The 20,329-nt window shown below is 47.8% G+C and overlaps 1 protein-coding gene across 2 annotated transcripts in view; it reads right to left on the reverse strand.

Annotated features, from left to right (window-relative positions):
• Positions 1-1,382: 1,382 nt before the first annotated feature.
• Positions 1,383-20,329, reverse strand: part of KIF26B (kinesin family member 26B) — a 446,195-nt gene continuing 427,248 nt past the window's right edge. For both annotated transcript variants that reach the window (XM_072732821.1, XM_072732822.1), the window contains 3 exons: positions 18,048-18,250; positions 17,376-17,526; positions 1,383-8,208 (listed from right to left, as the gene is read on the reverse strand). In XM_072732821.1, coding sequence (XP_072588922.1) covers positions 8,060-8,208; positions 17,376-17,526; positions 18,048-18,250 — 503 coding nt within the window. In that variant the 3' untranslated portion in view covers positions 1,383-8,059. The remainder of the gene's footprint in view (positions 8,209-17,375; positions 17,527-18,047; positions 18,251-20,329) is intronic.

A 20,329-nucleotide genomic window follows, 5' to 3' on the forward strand; every position in this document is an offset into this window, starting at 1 on the left:
AGCCACTATACCCCAGACTCTGTTCTAGAGGCTGAAGATGTAGAAGAAGAGCCCCCCTGCCCCCAGGTGCTGGGAGCACACCAGCTGCTGACAGGCCAAACTGTTTACACTCCAAGGGCTCCAAATGTTTATAAGTTTTCTGGAAACTAAGCCTTCACCTGGAGGAGCAAGTGGAAACATCAGACATGGAGACACTTCCTCCGTGCAGGTGCCAGGACAAAGTGCTTTGCTAGTCAGTGGTGTCACCTTGCTCTGTTTTTATGTCCATCTGAAGGAGGGTGCCATGGTGGACAGAGAATTAATGTTCTCCCTGAGATGAAAAAGCAGGATCGAAAGGGAAAAAGAATAAACAGAACACTAATCACAATTTTGAGTGGTTTGAGAGACCATGCAGTAAGAGCATACGTTTGGATGGTTTTTTCTCCAGGGTAAGGGTGAGGGGGCTAGCATCAGTTTTAGATGCAGCTTTGTGGCCTCCTGTCTCTCAGGGGGATGCTCAGAGTCAGGCAGCGCCTCCACTTACTCTTCTATCAAAGGCATCATTTTTAGAAAACCCTTATGGCTTATGGCTTCTTAAGAACCTATGGTTGCTGCCTAGAGTGGCCCAAAGGGAGCGCAGGAAGGTTTCATGGGCGATTTAGGAAGAGGCAGAGTGGGGAGCCTAGTTGGTGTGGGTGTCCAGGCCAGCTCTGCGGAGGGTGAGACGTGGAGTCAGGGCAGGGCCGCGCCAGGAGCCAAGCGTGTGCATCTGGGCATTTGCCGGGGTGGCCGCTGCCCTTCCCCTCAGCTGCCCAGTGGATGGGTTCCCGCAGCTCAGAAAGTGCTCGATGGCTGCTCGGGGAGAGTCTGCAGGGGTCGGGGTGGGAAGAGACTGTCCCGGTGGGGAGGGGTACCCTGAGGAGACTTCCTTCCAGTTTCTGACCTTGTTCTGCTTCCTGCCCTGCATGTACCTAGTCGCAGTGGAGATGACACAGCTGTAACAAGGGGTTGTGTGTCCGAGCCTGAGCCGTCTGCAGAGGAGGAGAATGCCTGCATTCTGTGCAAGCCCCAGACCCTGCACCGGGGACGGGCACCAGGCCAACAAAAACACCACCCAGCGCCACACTTCACACTTGCATGTGTGATCCCAGCCCAGTGGCCGACTCCCGGGGATGCCGACCAATGCTGGGGCTCTGGGACTCAGCCCCCCACCTACACCAGCTCTGGGCAAGCTTCCGAACTTGCTGGAGGGCAGCCCCCAAGCGGGAGGAGACAGGCCTCATGCTGGGAGGAAGCCCACAGCCAAGGGCTTGCTCTAGTGAGAAGAACCCTCCTCCTGGGCCTTGAATTATTACCCCTCTGCACAGAAGGATACAGTGGATAGAGGCATCCAGAACTCCGAGTAGAATAGAAGTGAACATTTAATGCCACCATAGTTTGCTTCTTTTTAAACACCAGATTCTTTTTGACAACATTTTACACCTCATATGCCACAAAAAGTCAGAGATCGTCGCCAGCAAACAACGTCTTCACACTGGAAATGGCACACAGCTTAATGGGTTCGTCATCAGTTTGTGAGAACTAGAACTTTCTCTTCCAGACTGTTCTCCAGGTAGCCTGCTCATGGTTATCAGGATCAAGCCAGCGGCTAGCTTTGATACAGCAATGTATGGACCCCGACACAAAACCCAGCCTGTTTGCAAAGAGGCTGTTGGGACCTGCCCAAGTACAGAATAGTTGGGATTTCAGCCTTCGACAAATGAACTTTATTTAAAAAGTTTTAACAGCAAACACTTATAAGCTAAGAACTTGATCTTTAAGACGGCACCAATCCTTTATCCAGTTAAAACAGTGAATTTAAAACCATGATCGTAAATACTACCAGTGAATTTTAAATCAAGATTCTCTGACCTTGTTGTGAATCGGCCGTTTCTCACACAGATGAGTGACTCGGCAGGCCTCGTGTCCCATTTCCAAGTTGGCCCGCGTCTACAGATAAGCAGGTTTATATATACATACATACATTACCAGGCGGCAGGAACCACCACGCTCATGTAGCACAATGTGCCCATTTTACAGAGTTGAAAACAGAGTCCCGGAGAAGTTTGGTCACAGATCCAAGGCCGCAGGACTCCTGACACCACTGGGATCAGAAATCCTATTTTCTGCCCTCTGCTCTTCCATCCTGCCACATACCTTCTGTACACATGCATCCATCTACGCCCCGGGCGCACACACATGCACACACACGCACATGCACGCCAGTACAGGGGCATGATGTGCGTCCACGTGTTCACACACCTGGTGCACCCAGCACCTCCTGGGAAGAGCCCGAGATTCTGGACTCGGGTCACGTTCCACCCTAAAAACTATTCTGCGGACTCGGGCCAATCGCTGCCTCTTGACTTCAGTTTCTTCATCTCTAAAGGATCATCTCCAGCTCCCGCATGGAGCACTTCATCAAAGCACTTCCCATCACTGATAGCACTTTCTCTCTACACTGTCCCAGAAGGGCAGCTGTGTTGAACCCCCGATCTCCCCCTGGGGAGCCCAAGTTGCATAGCGAGGGAGGGAACCAGGCCTGGCCCAGCGTCCTTACCCTTGGCTCCAGGCTAGAGCTCCTTCTCCAATGAGACTACTGACCCCAGCCCCTCCCCACCTCTCAGACTGGGGAGAGGACCCGATGCCTTAAGTATTACGGGTTGTAAAATCCACTAAAGTGCTTTGGTTTCTCCAGAACAAACAGGTACTAATGCATCCAAGGTGAACAACGCTGGTTGCACCTGAGAGGTGGGTGGGTGGGGGTCTCAGGGGACTCTGGGGACCTCATACTATCCATATTTTTCACAGAAATTTTGCAGAAATCCCACCCAGGCCTGTGGAGGCTGGTTTCCAAGCCCATTATCATCATATTCAAAGTGATGGGACCTTTCCCCTTCAGCCACTCGCTATGGAAACAGCTTAGATGTTGCACGAAGCCAGATAGCTTGAGGACTTGATCCTAATCCTGCCCTCCTGATTTATTTATCTTTCCCCCTCTGGGGCCCGTGTGTCTCTGTTATAGACCTCATGAGAGGAGGGGCTAGGACAGCCACAGATGCCCTCACCTAGGCTTCAATGCATAACACTTGGAAAGCATTTCCAACCGTGATGTATACATAAATTATAAAGCACAGGTGAGGCTACAAAACAATATCCTGAGTTTACAAATAAATTCTACTTCTTCCTAAAATTGAACAGGACTGTGGGCTGTTGGTCAGCAGTGTGGGGAATGACGTGGACATGCGAGGGCCCCATTTCAGTGTTCATCCCGATGTGCAAGGACACGGGGCATGAATGGGTTTCCAGAGTGTTCCCTGGGCGTGCTGAAAGCTGTCTCCTGCCTCCAGCACGCTCCATGCCTGGTATGAGGACATTGGCATCCGGTTCTGAGGAGGGCCGCCCAAAAGCAGAATGTATTCATCTACGGGGTGGGTAAACCAGCTTCTGCAATTGGATCAAAAACTTTTTTGAGAAGGTGGGCTTGAGTTACAAGAGCATCTGCTGGATTGGAACTAGGTTTTTATCTGGAAATGAACAGTTTGTAATTATAAAATATACATACACGTGTGTGTGTGTGTGTGTGTGTGTGTGTCGGGGAAATTGCTAAGTGACACGCTTTGCGAGTTCTTACCCACAAATGCCAACAGGTATTTGCTGCAGGAGGAAAAAGAGCTATTATAATCCAAAGGAACAAAGTATTTTACCGTCTGCTCCCTGACCACCACCCCCACCCACCAAACCACATTAGACCACTCTTGGCAGTGTCATTGGAGCTGGGCATGTGGCTTTGGCTCACTGGGCAGAGAGAGGAGTGGGCTTCATCCACGGCAGCCAGGTCTCCCGTGTGGCAGTGGTGAGCTGCGGCCTCTGTCGCCGAAGGCCTGGCTGCACTGCCTGGGCAGTGGTGGGGAGGCCCTGGGGACAGTGGGACCAGGCAGTTTTGAGCATTGGCTGTTGTGACAAGACTTTCAACCTGTTTCTTACTGACAGGGTTTCAGGATTTAAAAGAGATCACCTTTAACAGTGAGTTAACGGTGAGGAAATCTTTCAGTATGTGCTCAGAGTGGGCTAATACTCCAGAAGGAAGTAACAATAAACTCCTGATTTCAATCGTGGAATGGACTCAGCTTTAGTCATTTCTTTTGCAGCCTTTTTGGGATTAAGGAAGTTTAAAACCTTCACTGCATTGCTTTTTTGGAAGCCTCAACCATACACTGGCCATGGCTGAGGACGCTGGACGCCGTGTCTGCAGAGGCCAGTGTGTCGCCTCTCACAAGTCTGGACCTCTGTTCCACAAAGCAGTCAGCTGCTTTCACATAGTGACACTTATGGAAAAAGTTATATATCAACCTAAATTGGACATCAGCTCTATAATTTGGAGCCCAGAGAAGAGTTTCTTGCTCAGCAAGCACAGAAGTCCAAGAACGAACATAAGTTGTAAATGTGTGTCAGACTTTTTGAGCCCCCTGCCCCAATGGCATTTGGGGCTACAGGGAGGTCACTGCCACCTTCCAGGAATGCAGACTTCAAGCTTGAGGCTACATTTATGACAACTGGCCAGATTCTTGCCTGCCGAGTCCCGCATGCTGGGCTGCGTGGCTTCCATGCCTTCCCCAGCTCTGGGTCCCTTGTAGGACCCCTACCAGCATCAGTAGAGCCTGCCCTCTGCATCTGCCATGAGTTCTGTGTGTTCACAATAGCAACTGGACATAAAACACCCACAAAGTGTTCTGATTTCAAATCTGGAAGAGATGAACGTTAGCAACAGCTTCCCAGTGATGGAGAGGGGAGTTCAAGGACGAGAAGATCAAAGATTGCAGCTCTCAGGTGGGGACCGCAAGCCCAGGATTAAGCACGCTGTCACTCGGTCACAGCGTGAACCAGCCCCACAGAAAGCAATCTGGATTTACTCCCTGGGAAACAATATCACCATTTCCCCTCTGTGGGTCTGAGTTTTGTTCTATGGCTAATGCCTCACCTGACACTGAACTGTTTGGGCAGATTTCAGATGAGGAATGAAGGCTTGCGGATCTAGATGTTAATTTCACATAGAAGCTACTGGTCCTTTTATTTGTGGATAACGAAATGGAAATGGGTTGACATTCTCCTTGCTTTTCTGGGTTATGTGTCACCAAAACCAAAATGTGGAGCTACTTCACGTGTGGCCAGTTAAGGGGACAGCCTCAGAAGAGTTGGCCAGGCCTGTGTCCCTTTGTGCCTGGAGAGCATCATCTATCTGTAGCATCAACTCCTAGGAAGAACCAGGAGCCAGCACGTGACAGCACAAAATTCATGCCGTCTTCACATGGTTAATCAGTACTTGGTACATGAGGATGTTTGCAGCTCACTGAGTTTTAAGGGAAAGAAGGAAAAAGAAAAGAAAAAGCCAGAATGGACAACCTCCACACAGAGTTGCTGTCCTCAGCCTGGCTGACGACATTCTGTGAGATGGTCCATGGCGTGGCATCTTCGGGAAGCCAGTCTGACTCGGTAAGAAAGCTCTTGGTTTCATTCAACCCTTTTGCTACCTCATGAAGTTGTGACAAATGTATACAAGCAGGCTCAGGTAGTAGGAAAGATTGAGATTTCAAATTTCTGTAGCTGTTTCTACTTGTTCTCGCTCTGGGAAAGGCACCAGGACCCATCACTGGCCTGCTTCAGGAGGCCAGCACAGCGTGGCGACCTCGGGGCTAGGGGGCATGTGCCGGCACAAAAGCTAAGTATGTGGGTTATACATCAAGTGAATTTGTTTCCAACAAAGACTAGAATACTCATCTTTGACAATTCCCAAATTAAAGGCTTTTCACAGAGTGGTATATTTCAGAGTAGCAAGCAAAAGGGGTACAGACTCAGACTCAGAAGATGGGCATCCCTTGGGGTCCAGAAGCTTCCATATGGTTGCTGTTAAGCCCATTCACACAGGTGCTGTGAGGGCAGAGGTGTGTCCAGAACAGTAAACTGCCCTGCAGGCTGGCGTGAAGGCCAAGGAGCAGGTGAGGCCCTGCTTCCTAGGGTGACAGACACATTCCCTGTTAAAGTACAGGGGGAATGGTCCATTCTGGGGCACCTTCCACCACGTTGTAGCCTGTTCAGCTCTGAGATGTGTGCATCTCTGCTGCGTGTATGTCTGCAGGGGGCAGGCTCTTAGACAATGCAGAGCTGGACTCATGATCCACAGGGCTGGCTTCCAGGCTGGGGGCTGACCTCCAGACACTCGAGCCTTCGGGGCACCGGGGCCTGTTCTGACCAGTAAAGGACCACGTCCTGTGAAGCTCGTGAGACCCCAGTCCCTCTGCTCTGAGTTTGGCTGAGCTTCACTGGCTGCCTAGCCAGCTGTGCGGGGCTTCGTGCGGCCAGAGGAGCACTGGCAAAGGTTCACACGGATCTGTTTCCTTGGGGAGCAGCTGGGTCAAGGTGCAGGATAGCAGGGACTGTCAAACCTAGAAACAGGTTCACAATGGTATGCTGCATTGGAGGGCAAAACCCGATAGTATGCTGTGACACCCCGAATACCCTCACCAGTGGGCAGGCCACAGGGCCCTGACCTGAGAGGTAGGAGGCAGCCCCTGCTGTTCCACAGCTTTTATCAGATAATCCTCTGACCACTTGGTACCTTGGGGTTCCATCTCTAAAATGGGTATGATGATCCCTAAGGGGCTGGAGGCAGGAATGAACAGCTGGATTGGAGGATGAAGTCCTATGGTTCTGGGAGCGAGGGCCCAGACAGGCCTATGCATGAAGCTCTGGGCTCTGTCTCTCAAGGGGTGTGCAGTTCACGACAGGAAACATCTCTACTTTCTGGTGCCAAGCCTGAGGGGGAAAAGCCTTGTCCTTTCTTGGGATGGAGGCCTTGGGACATGGGGGAATGGGGACGTTTTGCAATTGAGCAGCACTCCGGTCCACAGGGCCATTATGTGATTCCCAACATTCTTTCTTGTTCTAAGCCAATGCTGTTGCCAGTCTCTGAGCACATACCAGCCTGAGAAGGTCTCTAACCTGGGAGAGGCTCCCTGCTTCTAATACCTTCGCAGAACTAGAGAACAAAAAATATGGCTCTATCAGGTTGGTTCAAGCTTTCAATCCGGTCTTTGGGATAAAAACGATAAAAAAAAAATGTTTTTGACGGCTGTGAAAACCCTGGGTTTGGGGGTAAGGGAACCAGTATGTGCGCCAGGACTCGGAGGGAGAAGCTGTGTCTGGAACAAACACCCCTCTCAAAAGACACAGGAGGCCTTGCTCATAAAGGCTCCTTTTCCCTTAGAGATGCAGCCCCCTGTGTCTCTGGAGCTCACGTGCACCTGCCCCCGAGTCTGCCTGCTGCCCGGGGACCCTGGGGAGAGGTGGCCCCGTGTCACCTGCTGTGCCCGCCGTCTCTGGAGACACAGCAGCTCGGGCCCACGAAATCTCTGTGTTCTGAGTGGCCTTACCAGAAGAACTGTAAAGGACACTGAACATTTATTCATATGCAATACCGAGTAGGGAATAGATCTACAAATACTACTTAGAAACAGCAAGTCAGAAACAGGATAAAACACCAAGAGAAAACGAGCCGGAAATACATTTCAAAAACGCGCTTGATTTCCGCGTGTGTGTGGTGGTGTTTTCATCTGGACTAGCACCATCTGTACACGAGAAAGTCTGAACATAAACGTTTGGATAATAAAGATTTGCAAGGCACTTAATCAGTCGCTCTGGGTGACCTGTTGAATGGTTTTAGCTCCCGACAGCCATCCTGCACGCGCCCTCGCCCCTTCTCACGAAGCCAGAGAAGAGAGAGGTCTCTTGCCAGCAGTCCTGATGCATAAACAAGTTCTCGAAAGTTCCTCAAAGTGCTTCTTCAGTCTCGCGGGGCTTCCATGTCCCTTGGGCTTCCCATCACTTCCTCCTCCCACATGTCTGGTGTCCGCTCCTCTCCTACAGAAAACAAAAGAAAACTGCCTTCCGCTCAGCGCTAACTCCGGACGTGCACCAACCTTCATCCTCCTTCCGCTGTCTCCGAGGTCCCGGGCGGCGAGGCGCTGGCGGGCCCGGCCGGCCTTCATCGGCGCCGGGAGGTGATGTCGAAGCAGGTGATCATCATGAGGTGGGCCTTGCAGAAGTTGACGCGGCTCTCCAGACGCTCCGTCACGCACTCGAGCGCCTCCAGGTACTCCAGGGAATCCAGTTCCCAAACCTGCTCCAGGTCAACTGCAAAGGAGGGGAAGCTGGTGGAGACGCTGAAGGCACAAGGGGGTAGCCTCCCCGTTACCGCCCTGCCAGCCCCCCCTGATGCTGGGCCCTTGGCTCTATCACTAGGATTTCAGGCCCTTCCCCTGTTGATGAGACTCTGAGGGATGAGGCCTGGATAGCAGCCAGGATGGGGGCATGGCCCGTGAACAGGATGGTGGCCTGGGACCCCCAGCTCCGCCCTGCCTCCCCTCCGCCAGCACAGGTTCCTTAGAAGTGATGAGAGGCACAACTGCTATTCCACCTCCTTTACCAAACTCGAGTTCCCAAGAAGAGTAAAATAAAATGAGAGGAAAAGTGCGAGAACTGTAACACGGATGCTGTGGAAACACAAGAAGTTGTAATGGAGGCCGCCTCTTTTTGCAGGGGGGCTAGCGGAGACCCTAAGGAGTGAGATGACTCGGGGCCAGAGACAGTAAGGATGAGAGCTGGGATGAGACCAAGGGCTCCTGACTGTCAGGCTCATGTTGAGAAAACATGGAAGATCCAAGATGGCAACGAAGGAGGATCCTGAACTCACCTCCTCACTCCTTGCACACACCTGCCTAGCAAATCCTCCTAAAGAAGAATGAGGGCTGGCCAACAGCCTTCTGCACGACAAACGATGGAGGGGCCAACACAGAGAACCACAAGAGAGATGGAGACATGGCTTTGAAGGGACCTCACCCCCACACTACTTCCTGCCCCAGATGCTGTCAGCTGCTGAGGATGGATAGAACTGAGCGGCCAGGAGCAGGTTCATCAGCCCCAGGGCACAGAAGAAAAGCCATGGTTTAAAAGTCTCTGATGAGAAGAGAAAGGAACCGGCCTGTGCCACATCGTGAGGGGCTTTGCTGGAACTCTCTCTGGGTCAGAGGGGCTGGGGAGCACTATGGCTTACATTCACCCTCCACCTTGATGGTGCAGAGTGGACAGGTGCCATGGACAGCCTGCCACCTCAGTGAGCCCTGGGCCCTCAGCCCACACCAGTTCTGGGGACCCTGGGGTACAACCACAGTGCAAAAAAAAAGCAACTATAATAGAGAGAAACCAGCCCCAGAACTCTGCCAAATAGCAGGGGAGCTGTTGGAACTCTCTCCAGCCCATAGGGGCTGGCTGGTGTCATGGTTTATGTTCCACCTTCACCATGATAGCACAGATAGGATCAGGGTGGAGACACCCTCACTGGCCTGCTGCCACAGCAAGCCCCAGGTGCCCAGGCCCCCAGCCCAGCAGGCCCACCAAAGTGGTCGCAGGATAGCACACACCCAGACAGTGCTGGACAGGGCTCACTATAGCTCCAAACAGCTTTCCAAGGTACACAGGTGCAAAGCATCCTGGAACACTCCAGGCCTGTACCACTTCAGCTCCAGACAACCTGCCAGGGCACTCCCAGTGTAGAGCGTCCTGGGACCACCTCCACCCCACACCTGCTTCAGCTCCAGTTGTCCAGCCAGGGTGATGCTTGCCCTGAACCTGGAATCCCTGGCTTGCACTCGTATCAGCTTCAGCTGTCCCATCAGCATGCCCTCTGTGGAGAGCCCTGAGACCCTCTGGCCTATACCACCTCAGCTCCATGCACCCTGCCAGGGCAGCCCTGGCACAGACTTCCCCAATCCCCAGCCCATATGCCAGCCAATCAAAGATGCCAGGCATACATGGCTAACACAGGGGACATCTCTACATATGATCATTCCTTCAACCTCATAAGAAGAAACACACAGAAACACAGTTGAACAAATGAAGAGACAGAAGAATATGCTCCAAACAAAAGGACAAGACAAAACCTCTGTAAAAGAACTAATGGAAATGGAGATAAGCAATCTACCCGATGAAGAGTTCACAGCAATGGTCAGACAGATGCTCACCTGCTGGAGAGAAGAATGGATGAGCTCAATGAGAACTTCAACAAAGAGACCAAAAATATAAGTAAGAATCAGAGCTGAAGAACACAATAATTGAAATAAAAAAATATGTAAGAGGGAATCAACAGCAGATTCGAGGGGGCAGGAGAAGGGATAAGTGATCTGAAGCCAGGGTGATGGAAAGCATTCGGTCAAATGGCAAAAAGTAAGACTAATGAAAGAAAACACAATAGGTTAAGGGCTCTCTGGGACAACATCAAATATTCAGATTATCAAATTATATTATTATTTGAAGAAATTATAGCTGAAAAAGTCTCTTACCTGGGGAAGGAAGCATAGACAGTTTTAAACAAGGTGAACCCAAGAAGGTCCACATCAAGACAGATACTAGTTAAAGTGTCAAAGATTAAAGAGAATTTTAAATGCAAAGCAAGAGAGAAGCAACTAGTTATATACAAGGGAACCATCATAAGACTGAGCTGATTTTTCAGCAAAAACCTGGCAAGTCAGAAGACAGTGGCATGATATATTCCAAAGTGCTGAAAGAAAAAACCCTCTACCAAGAATACTCTACTTAGCAAGATTATCATTCAGAACTAAAGGGGAGATAAACAATTCCCCCAAACCAAAGTTAAAAGAATTCATCACCACTAAATGAACCTAAATGAACCTCAAAGAAATGTTGAAAGAAACTTCTTTAAGTAGCCAAGAAAAGGCCATAATTAGAAGAAAATTATGAAAGGAAAAAATTCCTGACTAAAGCAAACATACAGTAAAGGTAGGTCAGTCACTTAAGCTAGTCTGAAGGTTAAAAGAAAAAAATAATAAAACCAATTATACCTAAAAAATTAGTTACAGGAACTCATAAAAAGATGTAAAATATGTCAACATATATAAAAATGTGGAGTGGGGAGTAAAAATGAAGTTTTAGAGTGTGTTCAAACTTAAGTGGTCTTCAATTTAATAGATGCTGCTATATACTTAGGATGCCATATGAATCACAAACCAAAAACTTGTAATAGATACACAAAGGTAAAAAGAAAGGAAACCAAGCATAACACAAAAGGAAGTCATCAATCACAAGGAAAGAAAGCAAGAGAAGAAGAAAGGACCAGAGAAGAACTACAAACACAATGAGAGAACAATTAATAAAATGGCAGTAAGTACATACCTGTTGATAATTACTTTTAGCGTAAATGGTCTCAATGCGCAAATCAAAATACATAGGGTGACAAAATGGATAAAAAAACCCAAGACCCATCTAGATGGTTCCTACCAAAAAAACCTCATTTCAGACATAAACAAACATACAGGCTGAAAGTGAAGGGGTGGAAAAAGATATTCCATGCAAATAGAAGCGAAAATTTAAAAAGCCAAAGTAGTAAAACTTCTATCAAACAAAATAGATTTTAAAACAATTACTGGGCAGCCCAGGTGGCTCAGCAGTTTAGTGCTGCCTTCAGCCCAGGGCCTGATCCTAGAGACCCAGGATCAAGTCCCATGCTGGGCTCCCTGCATGGAGCCTGCTTCTCCTCTGCCTCTCTCTCTCTCTCTCTTTCTCTCTCCCTCCGTGCCTCTCATGAATAAATACAATCTTTTTAAAAAATAATAAAAAGAAAAACAATTACTGTAACAAGAGACAAGAGCATTACATGATAAAGAAATCAATCCAACAAGATGGTATAACAACTATAAATATTCACGCACTCAACACTAGACACCTAAGAAAAGCAAATATTAACAGACCTAAAGGGAGAAATTGACAATCATACAATAATAGCAAGGGATTTTAATACCTCACTCACATCAATGGATACATAGATCAACCAAGCAAGAAACCAGTAAGGAAGCAGTGGCTTTGATGACCTATTAGGCCACATGGACTTAACAGGTACATACAAAACAGTCCCTCCCCAAATGGCAAAATACACATTCTTTTTCAGGTGCACATGAAATAGTCTCCAGGATAGATCACATGTCCCAACACAAAATGAGTCTCAATAAATTTAAGATTGAAATCACATCAAATATCCTTTCCAACTACAGTGGTATGAAACTAGAAATCGATTATAAGAAAAAAACTGAAAACCACAATCAGGTAGAGGCTGAACAACATGCTACTAAACCACCAGTGTGTCAATGAAGAGATCAAGGAGGAAATGAAAAAAATAAAATACATGGAGACAAATAATACACAATGTTCTAAAATTGGGATGCAGCAAAAGTAGTTCTAAGTTGGAAGTTTATAGTAATACAGGCCTACCTCAAGAAAAAAGAAAAATTTGAAACAATCCATCTTACACACAAATGAACTAGAAAAGAAGAAAAGGCCAAAGCTAGTAGAAGAAAGGAAATAATAAAAGAGTAGAGCAGAAATAAATGAAATAGAGACTACAAAAAAAAAGATCATTGAAACCAAAATCTCGTTATTTGAAAAGAAAAACAAAATTGATAAACTGTCAGCCAGACTCATGAAGAAAAAAAGCAAATCAGAAATGAAAGAGAAGTAACAACCAATACCACAGAAATACGAAAGATTATGAGATTATAATGAAAAATATGCCAACAAATTAGACAACCTAGAAGAAATGGATAATTTCCAAAACTGAATCAGGACACAGAGAATTTGACCGAATTACTAGTAATAAAACTGAATCAGTAATCAAAAACTCTCAACAAAAGTCCAGAACCAGATGGATTCACAGTTAAATTCTACCAAATATTTAGAGAAGAGTTAATACCTACTCTCCTCAAAATTTTTCAAAAAAGTAGAAAAGGAAGTTAGTTTCCAAATTCATTCTGTGAGGCCAGCATTACCCTGATACCATAGTCAGATGAAGTCACTAGGAGAAAAAGAAAGGGGCAGCCCCGGTAGCTCAGCGGTTTAGCACCGCCTTCGGCCCAGGACATGATCCTGGAGATGCAGGATCGAGTCCCGTGTCAGGCTCCCTGCATGGAGCCTGCTTCTCCCTCTGCCTGTGTCTCTGCCTGTGTCTCTGCCTCTCTCTCTCTCTCTCTCTCTCTCTCTCTGTGTGTGTGTGTGTGTGTCTCTCATGAATAAATAGATAAAATAAAAAAAAAATACGTGTTTAAAAAAAAAAAAAGAAAGCTGGAGGCCAGTATTCCTGATGAACATAGATACTAAAGTCTTCAACAAAATATTAGAAAACCATACCCAACAATACTTTAAGAGAATCATTCACCATGGTAAAGTGGAATTTACTCCACGGATTCAAAAATGGTTCAATATCCACAGACCAAGCAATGGGATACACCACATTAACAAACCGAAGGATGAAAACTATGGGATCATCTCAATAGATGCAGAATAAGCATTTGACAAAGTATAACATCTATTCATGATAAAAACTCTCAAAGTAGTTTTTTTTTTAATTTTTATTTATGATAGTCACAGAGAGAAGAGAGAGAGGCAGAGACACAGGCAGAGGGAGAAGCAGGCTCCATGCACCGGGAGCCCGACGTGGGATTCGATCCCGGGTCTCCAGGATCGCGCCTTGGGCCAAAGGCAGGCACTAAACCGCTGCGCCACCCAGGGATCCCTCAAAGTAGTTTTAAAGGGAATAATCTCAATGTAATAAAGACCACATAGGACAAACTGAGAGCTAACATCATACTCAATGGTAAAAAAAACCTGGGAGCTTTTTCTCTGAGATCAGGAATAAGATAAGGATGTCCACTCATTTTAATTCAACATAGTACTAGAATTCCTAGCCACAGAAATCAGACAATAAAAAGAAATTTAAAAAGCATCCAAATTGGTAAGGAAAAAATAAAACTGTCATTTTATGTTTTATATAGAAAACCCTAAAGATTCTACCAAGAAAACACTAAGAGTAATAAAAGAACTCAGGAAAGTTGCGGGATATGACATTAATATACAGAAATAAGTTGTGTTTCTATACTCATTACAAGAGTAATGAGCTAGCAGAAAGAGAAATTAAGAAAAAAAATTACAATTGCACCCAAAAAAATACCTAGGATAAAAACTTCACCACGGAGGTGGAATACCTATACTCTGAAAACTATAAAATAATTGATAAAAGAAATTGAAGATGAAATAATGGAAAGGTATACCGTGCTCCTGGATTAGAAAGATAAATATTGTTAAAATGTCCATACTACCCAAAGCAAGCTACGGATTCAATACAATCCCTATCAAAATACCAACAGTAATTTTCACAGAACTAGAATAAACTGTGCTAAAATTTGCATGGAAGTACAAAGGACCCCAAAAAAGTAATCTTGAGAAAGAACAAGGTTGTAGGTGTCACAATTCCAGGTTTTAAGCTACAAAGATATGATGTTCAAAACAGTGTGATACTGGCACAAAAATAGGAACAGACCAATGGAACAGATAGGGAGCCAAAGGAATATGCTTATATGGTCAATCAATCTATGACAAGGGAGGTGAAAGTGTACAATGGTGAAAAGACAGTCTCTTCAATAAATGGCATTGGGAAAGCTGGACATCTATATGCAAAGAATGAAACTGGACCACTTTCTTATAATATAAACAAAAATAAACTCAGAATGGATTAAGGACCTAAATGTAAGACCTGAAACCATAAAACTAGAAAAAAACAGGCAGTACTCTCTTGGACATTGGTCTTAGCAACATTTTTCTAGGTATGTCTCCTGAGGCAAGAGAAACAAAAGCAAAAATAAACTATTGGGACTTCACCAAAATAAAAAGCTTTTGCACAGCGAAGGAAACCATCAACAAAACAAAAACGCAACCTACTGACTAGTATAAAATATTTGCAAACAATATATCTCATAAGGGGTTAGTATCCAAAGTATATGAGGACTTATACAACTCAACACCAAAATCCACAAATAATCCAATCAAAAAATAAGCAGAGGACCTGAACATTTTTTCCAAAGAAGACATCCAGATGGCCAACAAACACATGAAAAGATGCTCAACATCACTCATCATCAGGGAAATGCAAATCAAAGCCACAATGAGGTGTCACCTCACACCTGTCAGAATGACTATTATATACATAGTACCCACATGCACACACACGCGCACGCACAGAACACAACAGAATATCATTCAGCCATAAAAAGATGAAGATCTTTCCATCTGTAACAAAATAGATGGACTCAGAGGGTATTATGCTAAGGGAAAAACAAATACAAATTTGATTTAACAAACAGGAAAACCAAAACAAACCCATAAATATAGAGAACAAACTGATGGTTGTGAGAAGGGAGGGTGGCGGAGGGGTGGGCAGAGCAGGTGAAGGGGAGCAAGAGGCGCAGGCTCCCAGTTACGAAATGAGTAAGTCTTGGGGATGGAAGGCGCAGTGTAGGGAATAAAGTCCTGGTTCTGTCACGGTGTCGCATGGTGATGAATGGTAGCCACACTTGTGACGAGCACTCGGAGAATCAGTATGTTGTACACCTGAAACTAATGGAACAGTGTGTGTCAACTAGACTTTGATAAAGGAAAAGGAAATTTTAGGACTAAAAAGAAAAAGCCCACCATGACATAACCACTTTAGGCTGTTACTGGACCACCTTAGAGGTGACATCAGGACTAAGAAAGAAAAATAAAAATGGAAGCCAGCACAGAGATTTCTAGGCCAATATTCAGCTTATCACCCACAGCCGGGGAATAGTCAGTGTGCGGCTTTACTGGGGATTTTTTTTTTTTTTTTTTTTTTTTTGCTCATTCATGGTATCATTTCATCTTAAAGGAACGATCTGTGTTTCTCCTTTCATGGGGCCTTCTGTTCATTCCCTTTCTCAGCATCAAACCATCGCTGATTCTTGACATGTACAAAGGCAGGAAGGAAGCATCTACACATATGGGCCAATGTGTATGCTTGCTCCTGTCCCAGAAAAAACCCTGACTTTGTAAGATGAAGACCATTCTCGAGCATGCCTTAGGCATAAACAGCTCTTAAAAAAGAAGACTTGAATGCAAGCAGAACAAATGAAGAGGGACTGTCTGCCTGATGGGGTGCCCCTGGGGCCCTGAGGTGCCTGGAATTCATGAGCTAAGGAGACGGGTGTTCACAAGTGGGAGAGAAATGAGCACTGGGCCCCACATGTACGCCGTGGGCAGACAGCAGCTAATGTCCTCACTCACATCACCCCCCACCCCATGGTGCCTGGCATGACAACACCCCTGAGAGCAGGAGATCGTGTCTCCACCCATGTCTATAACGGAGGACCTAAATCAGTGTGCTGTGGAAGCAGGCACGAGGAAATGGTCTCCTATTTGGTTCAACTCCTCAGGTTGGTGCACTGGATCCTCCTCACAAGGACCCAGTGGGGTGCTTGGGCCATGTCACTACCCCATTCTTACGGAAAAGAAACTACTTGGAAGCTGCCGTTAGGGGTAGAGCACAGCTGGGAGGCTGGCGAGTCCTGTCCTGTGTGCACCTGGTATTTCTCAAATCCGAGCCTGCAGACCCTGCCCTCCACACTCTCCCTCCGGCCAGGGAACAGGGGGAGAAGGTGATTGGCATGCAGGGACGGGTGAAGGGGTAAGGTGGGGGGGGGGGGCGGGGGGGCTGGGGAGCGAGTGCAGGACAGGGAGGGAGAGGAATTTTAATGGCAGTCATGCATTTTATTCTATAGACTGAGTCTTCCAGCCTTGCGTACCCTATCAATGAAATAGTCGGGACCTTTATTTTGTGGTAAATGGAATGGTTAGGAGCAAATAAATAGGAGACAATTGAATCTGTCAGAGAAAGCAAAATTGTTCTGAATTGTTACGAGATGGTTACTGTCATCCTAGGCTTTCTATTGAACAGAAATAACACAGTGAATGCTATTCTTTTCCATCAAAAATGTTTTTCCTGCTTTCTGGGTTCTTTGTGAGGCTTTTCTAGGATTGCACATTCCACCCTATTAGAAGCTCTATAAATTCTTGTGTATTTCAGGCTAGAAATGCAATGCGATCTTGTGGCCTAGGAGAAGATTTGTAATGCAGCTTCATGTCTGGGGAATCTTCTGCTGTATTTTGGGGGGTGGGGCAGTGTGGAATCTCATTTTCAGATGCTTGGGACTGAGACACATGAGGAAAATTCTTTCAAGAGCAACACTCGCTATCCCCATGCTGCCCCACCGCTCCCATCTTCCCTGCGGAGAGTGAGGCTGTGGGCTCGTGCTACTGTCTCTCGGATGGCATCCAGGGCCCTCAGATCCAGACACCATCTGTGCACACCTCACCCCGGGCTGTGTGCCAGGCCTGTTTAGCTGGCGAACCCGGCAGTCCCCACGATAGAAAGAAACCTGGGGCCTTACATTCGCTGAGCCACTTGTTGGGATCCAGCATCAGATACTGTTTGGTGATCTCCAGCTCCTTCATCAGCCACTCGTACTTGGCTCGGACCTCGGCAATTCTCTGCTGGCGATGCTCCAGAATTTTCAGTTTTGCATTGAAGCACGTGACCTCCTGGAAGGCAGAAGGGAAGGAATGGGGGTGCATGAGGAGGGGCAGAGCCGCAGCTCGGATCCACACAGCCTCTCCTAAATGGGAATGCTCTGTGCAGTCAGCAACAAGGGGGCTCGCCCCCTGCTGGGAAGCTGGGGGGGGACCTGAGCCCTCCCTGCCAAGTTTCTGCCCTGCCAGAGTCAGCTCAGACAGCTGCAGGGCAGGACCATCACAGGCATTATTTCTTGAATTGAGGAGGTGGCTGGTGTCCCAAACTGGAGCCAGACAAGCCCTGAGGACCAGCAGTGCCCAGCCTCTGAGCCTCCTAGACACCCGGGGCGGAGATACGTAGAGCTCTCTGAAGTCCTGTGCAAATACCCTTTATCTGGGGCAGAGCCACCACCTCCCTCCCATGCCAGAAGCCCGCTGGGAAGTCTCCAAGGGTCTGAGGGGGCCTCTCGGGTCACTGCTCCAGCACCTGCTTGGGGCTGGGTGGTGGGCGGGGAGCAGTGGCTGCCATCATGGGGGGACAGATCCCTTACCTTGCTGTTGCCCCCTCGTCGCCGCTGCAGCCGTTCTACGTCATCAATTTCATAGACTTTAATCTCAAAAGGCTCCCCGAGGCCCCTCTGGGTGCTGCGCAAGGGGCCATCCACCCAGCGGACCCCGGTGCTGCTGGCAGGTTTTCTTACGGGGGATGGGGTGTCAAGGGACAGTGCCGGGATGAGCCTCCGTCTCTGAGAACCTGAGGAGGGAATGAAGCCCAAAGTTAATCCTTTTGAATCTCGATCTTTTAAATATACATATTGTGGGGTGTGAGTGGTTAGGCCCCTGACAGGCACCCCGGGATCTGCTGCAGGGGCTGAATGTCCTGCTGCCATCTCAACATCTACTCCTTTAATCTGGCACTTGGGCTTTACTTCCAGAAGCTCATGAACTCCCTGATTTATCTTTAGAGCCACCACCAACCTCCACCCGTGAAACACACACATGTGCGCACACACATGCACCTGCACGCGCCCCAAACACATGGTCTAGAAATGTGAGCCATACTAGCCACACCCTCAGCATGAATACATGTTACAATGAAGTTAAAGAGGTATCTGTGTTAGGAAAAGGGGTCTTAGTGCTTGGTATTATAGTAATAGTTCTAGAAAACATTGTTTATTTGCTTATAGCCACACCACCACCATGATAAGCACTGATTACGTGCCAGACGCTATTTAGCATGCTTTACGTGTCATGACGGCCAGTGAGCTGTCCCTGATACCCATTCTCTTCTTTCTCAGTGAAGGGGACTGAGCAGGAGCAGGGCATAGAGCCCCCAGAATAGGGACCATGCCCCCCGGTAAAGGTGGCTTAAGCTCCCACCTGTGGGGTGTCAGCAGAAATGCTGCAGGCAACGCTGGAAAGTGTCCTTAAAGCTGGGCTCTGTCCTCCTCCTCCTGTCCCCTCTGTCCTGGATGAAATATGGGACTGACACCTGCCTCATGAGGTGAAGACCATCAACAACACAAAAAGACACATGGAGTCTGGACTTGAGGCACCCTCGAGAATTTTACATGACTGCCTACCCAGATCTTTCTTCTTTAAGGACTTCATTTTTCTAGAGCAGATTTAGGGTCACAGCTACATTGAGAGGAAGGGACAAAACGAGATGGTATCTGGTGACCCAGTGAGCAGTAGAAGGTGGGCAGAGCAAAGCAGGGCACTCTCAGGAGTAACTAGCCACAGATATTAGTGCAGCAGCTTTGCAAACTGAATCCGGTGTCCCACCACACAGTAGAGTTTGTTTGGCACCTGGAGAGGGGCAGGTGTTCGGTGCTTACACGGCCAAGGATATAGAAGATGGGCTCGGTGTTTAAGCCCGGGTCACCAGCAGGGGGAAGTATGTCAAAAAGACCTTGGAGCTAACTGTAGGGCCACCTGCCAGCCAGCTGATTGGCCAACCAACCAGCCAATGACTCGATCAGTGGTGTCCAGTGGACACACAGTAACTGGTGCCAGTGCCGTGTGGGCACCTGGCAGGTCCGGCCTGGTGCAGAACTGGCCCAGCAGGAGCTCACATCCAGGCAGCTCAAGCCCTGGGTGCCTCCCAGAACCAACAGGCTCCCTGGCTTGGCCTCTCTTCGGGCAGGCCCTTCACTTCCCTCCCCGGCTTTCTATGGTCAGAACGAACTTCATTGAGATCAAAGTGCCAGTCTGGTTTTCAGATTTTCCCAGCTAGCCAGGGAGAAGGAGAGCAATGGGAGGAATTTGAGGGGGGAACACAGTAGGCATGGGGTGAAAGGTCAAGGACACAAGCAAGAAGATACTAAGTGTCTGGGGAGAGTCCACGTGACACCTGATGAGTGATGCCAGAGGGCATCAGTGTAAGTCCTAGGACTCGGGGTGGGGCCACCGAGCAGAAAGGGCCTTCCCTGTTCACGTCCTTTTATCACTGAATGTGCCCTGGCCAGCACAGACCTCTGCTCCCCACCCAGGCTGGCTGTCACCACTCTAATTCACGGCCAGCGGCCGTGTTGCTGACCACAGATGGCTGGCCATGTACTGTGGATGGATGAAAATCCATCAGTAAAAGCGACCACAGCCTCGCTCACCTTACCACACTCCTGATCAAGAATCTAGAATGACGCCCCACTGCCACTACAATTCGTATCATAGCTGCAATGCATTGAAGGTGTAAGTCGGTCTGAGTTCCATCTTCTATGGTCATTACATCCATCAAGAACACCCCCCTGGTGAATTAATCTCACCCTGTTGCCCAGTGTTTCCCGACAGACTCTTATGGATCTGGGCCTCTCCCACGTCTAAATGTTTCCCA

The sequence above is a fragment of the Vulpes vulpes genome, chromosome 13 (genome assembly GCF_048418805.1).
Source record: "Vulpes vulpes isolate BD-2025 chromosome 13, VulVul3, whole genome shotgun sequence".
Lineage (NCBI taxonomy): Eukaryota > Metazoa > Chordata > Mammalia > Carnivora > Canidae > Vulpes > Vulpes vulpes.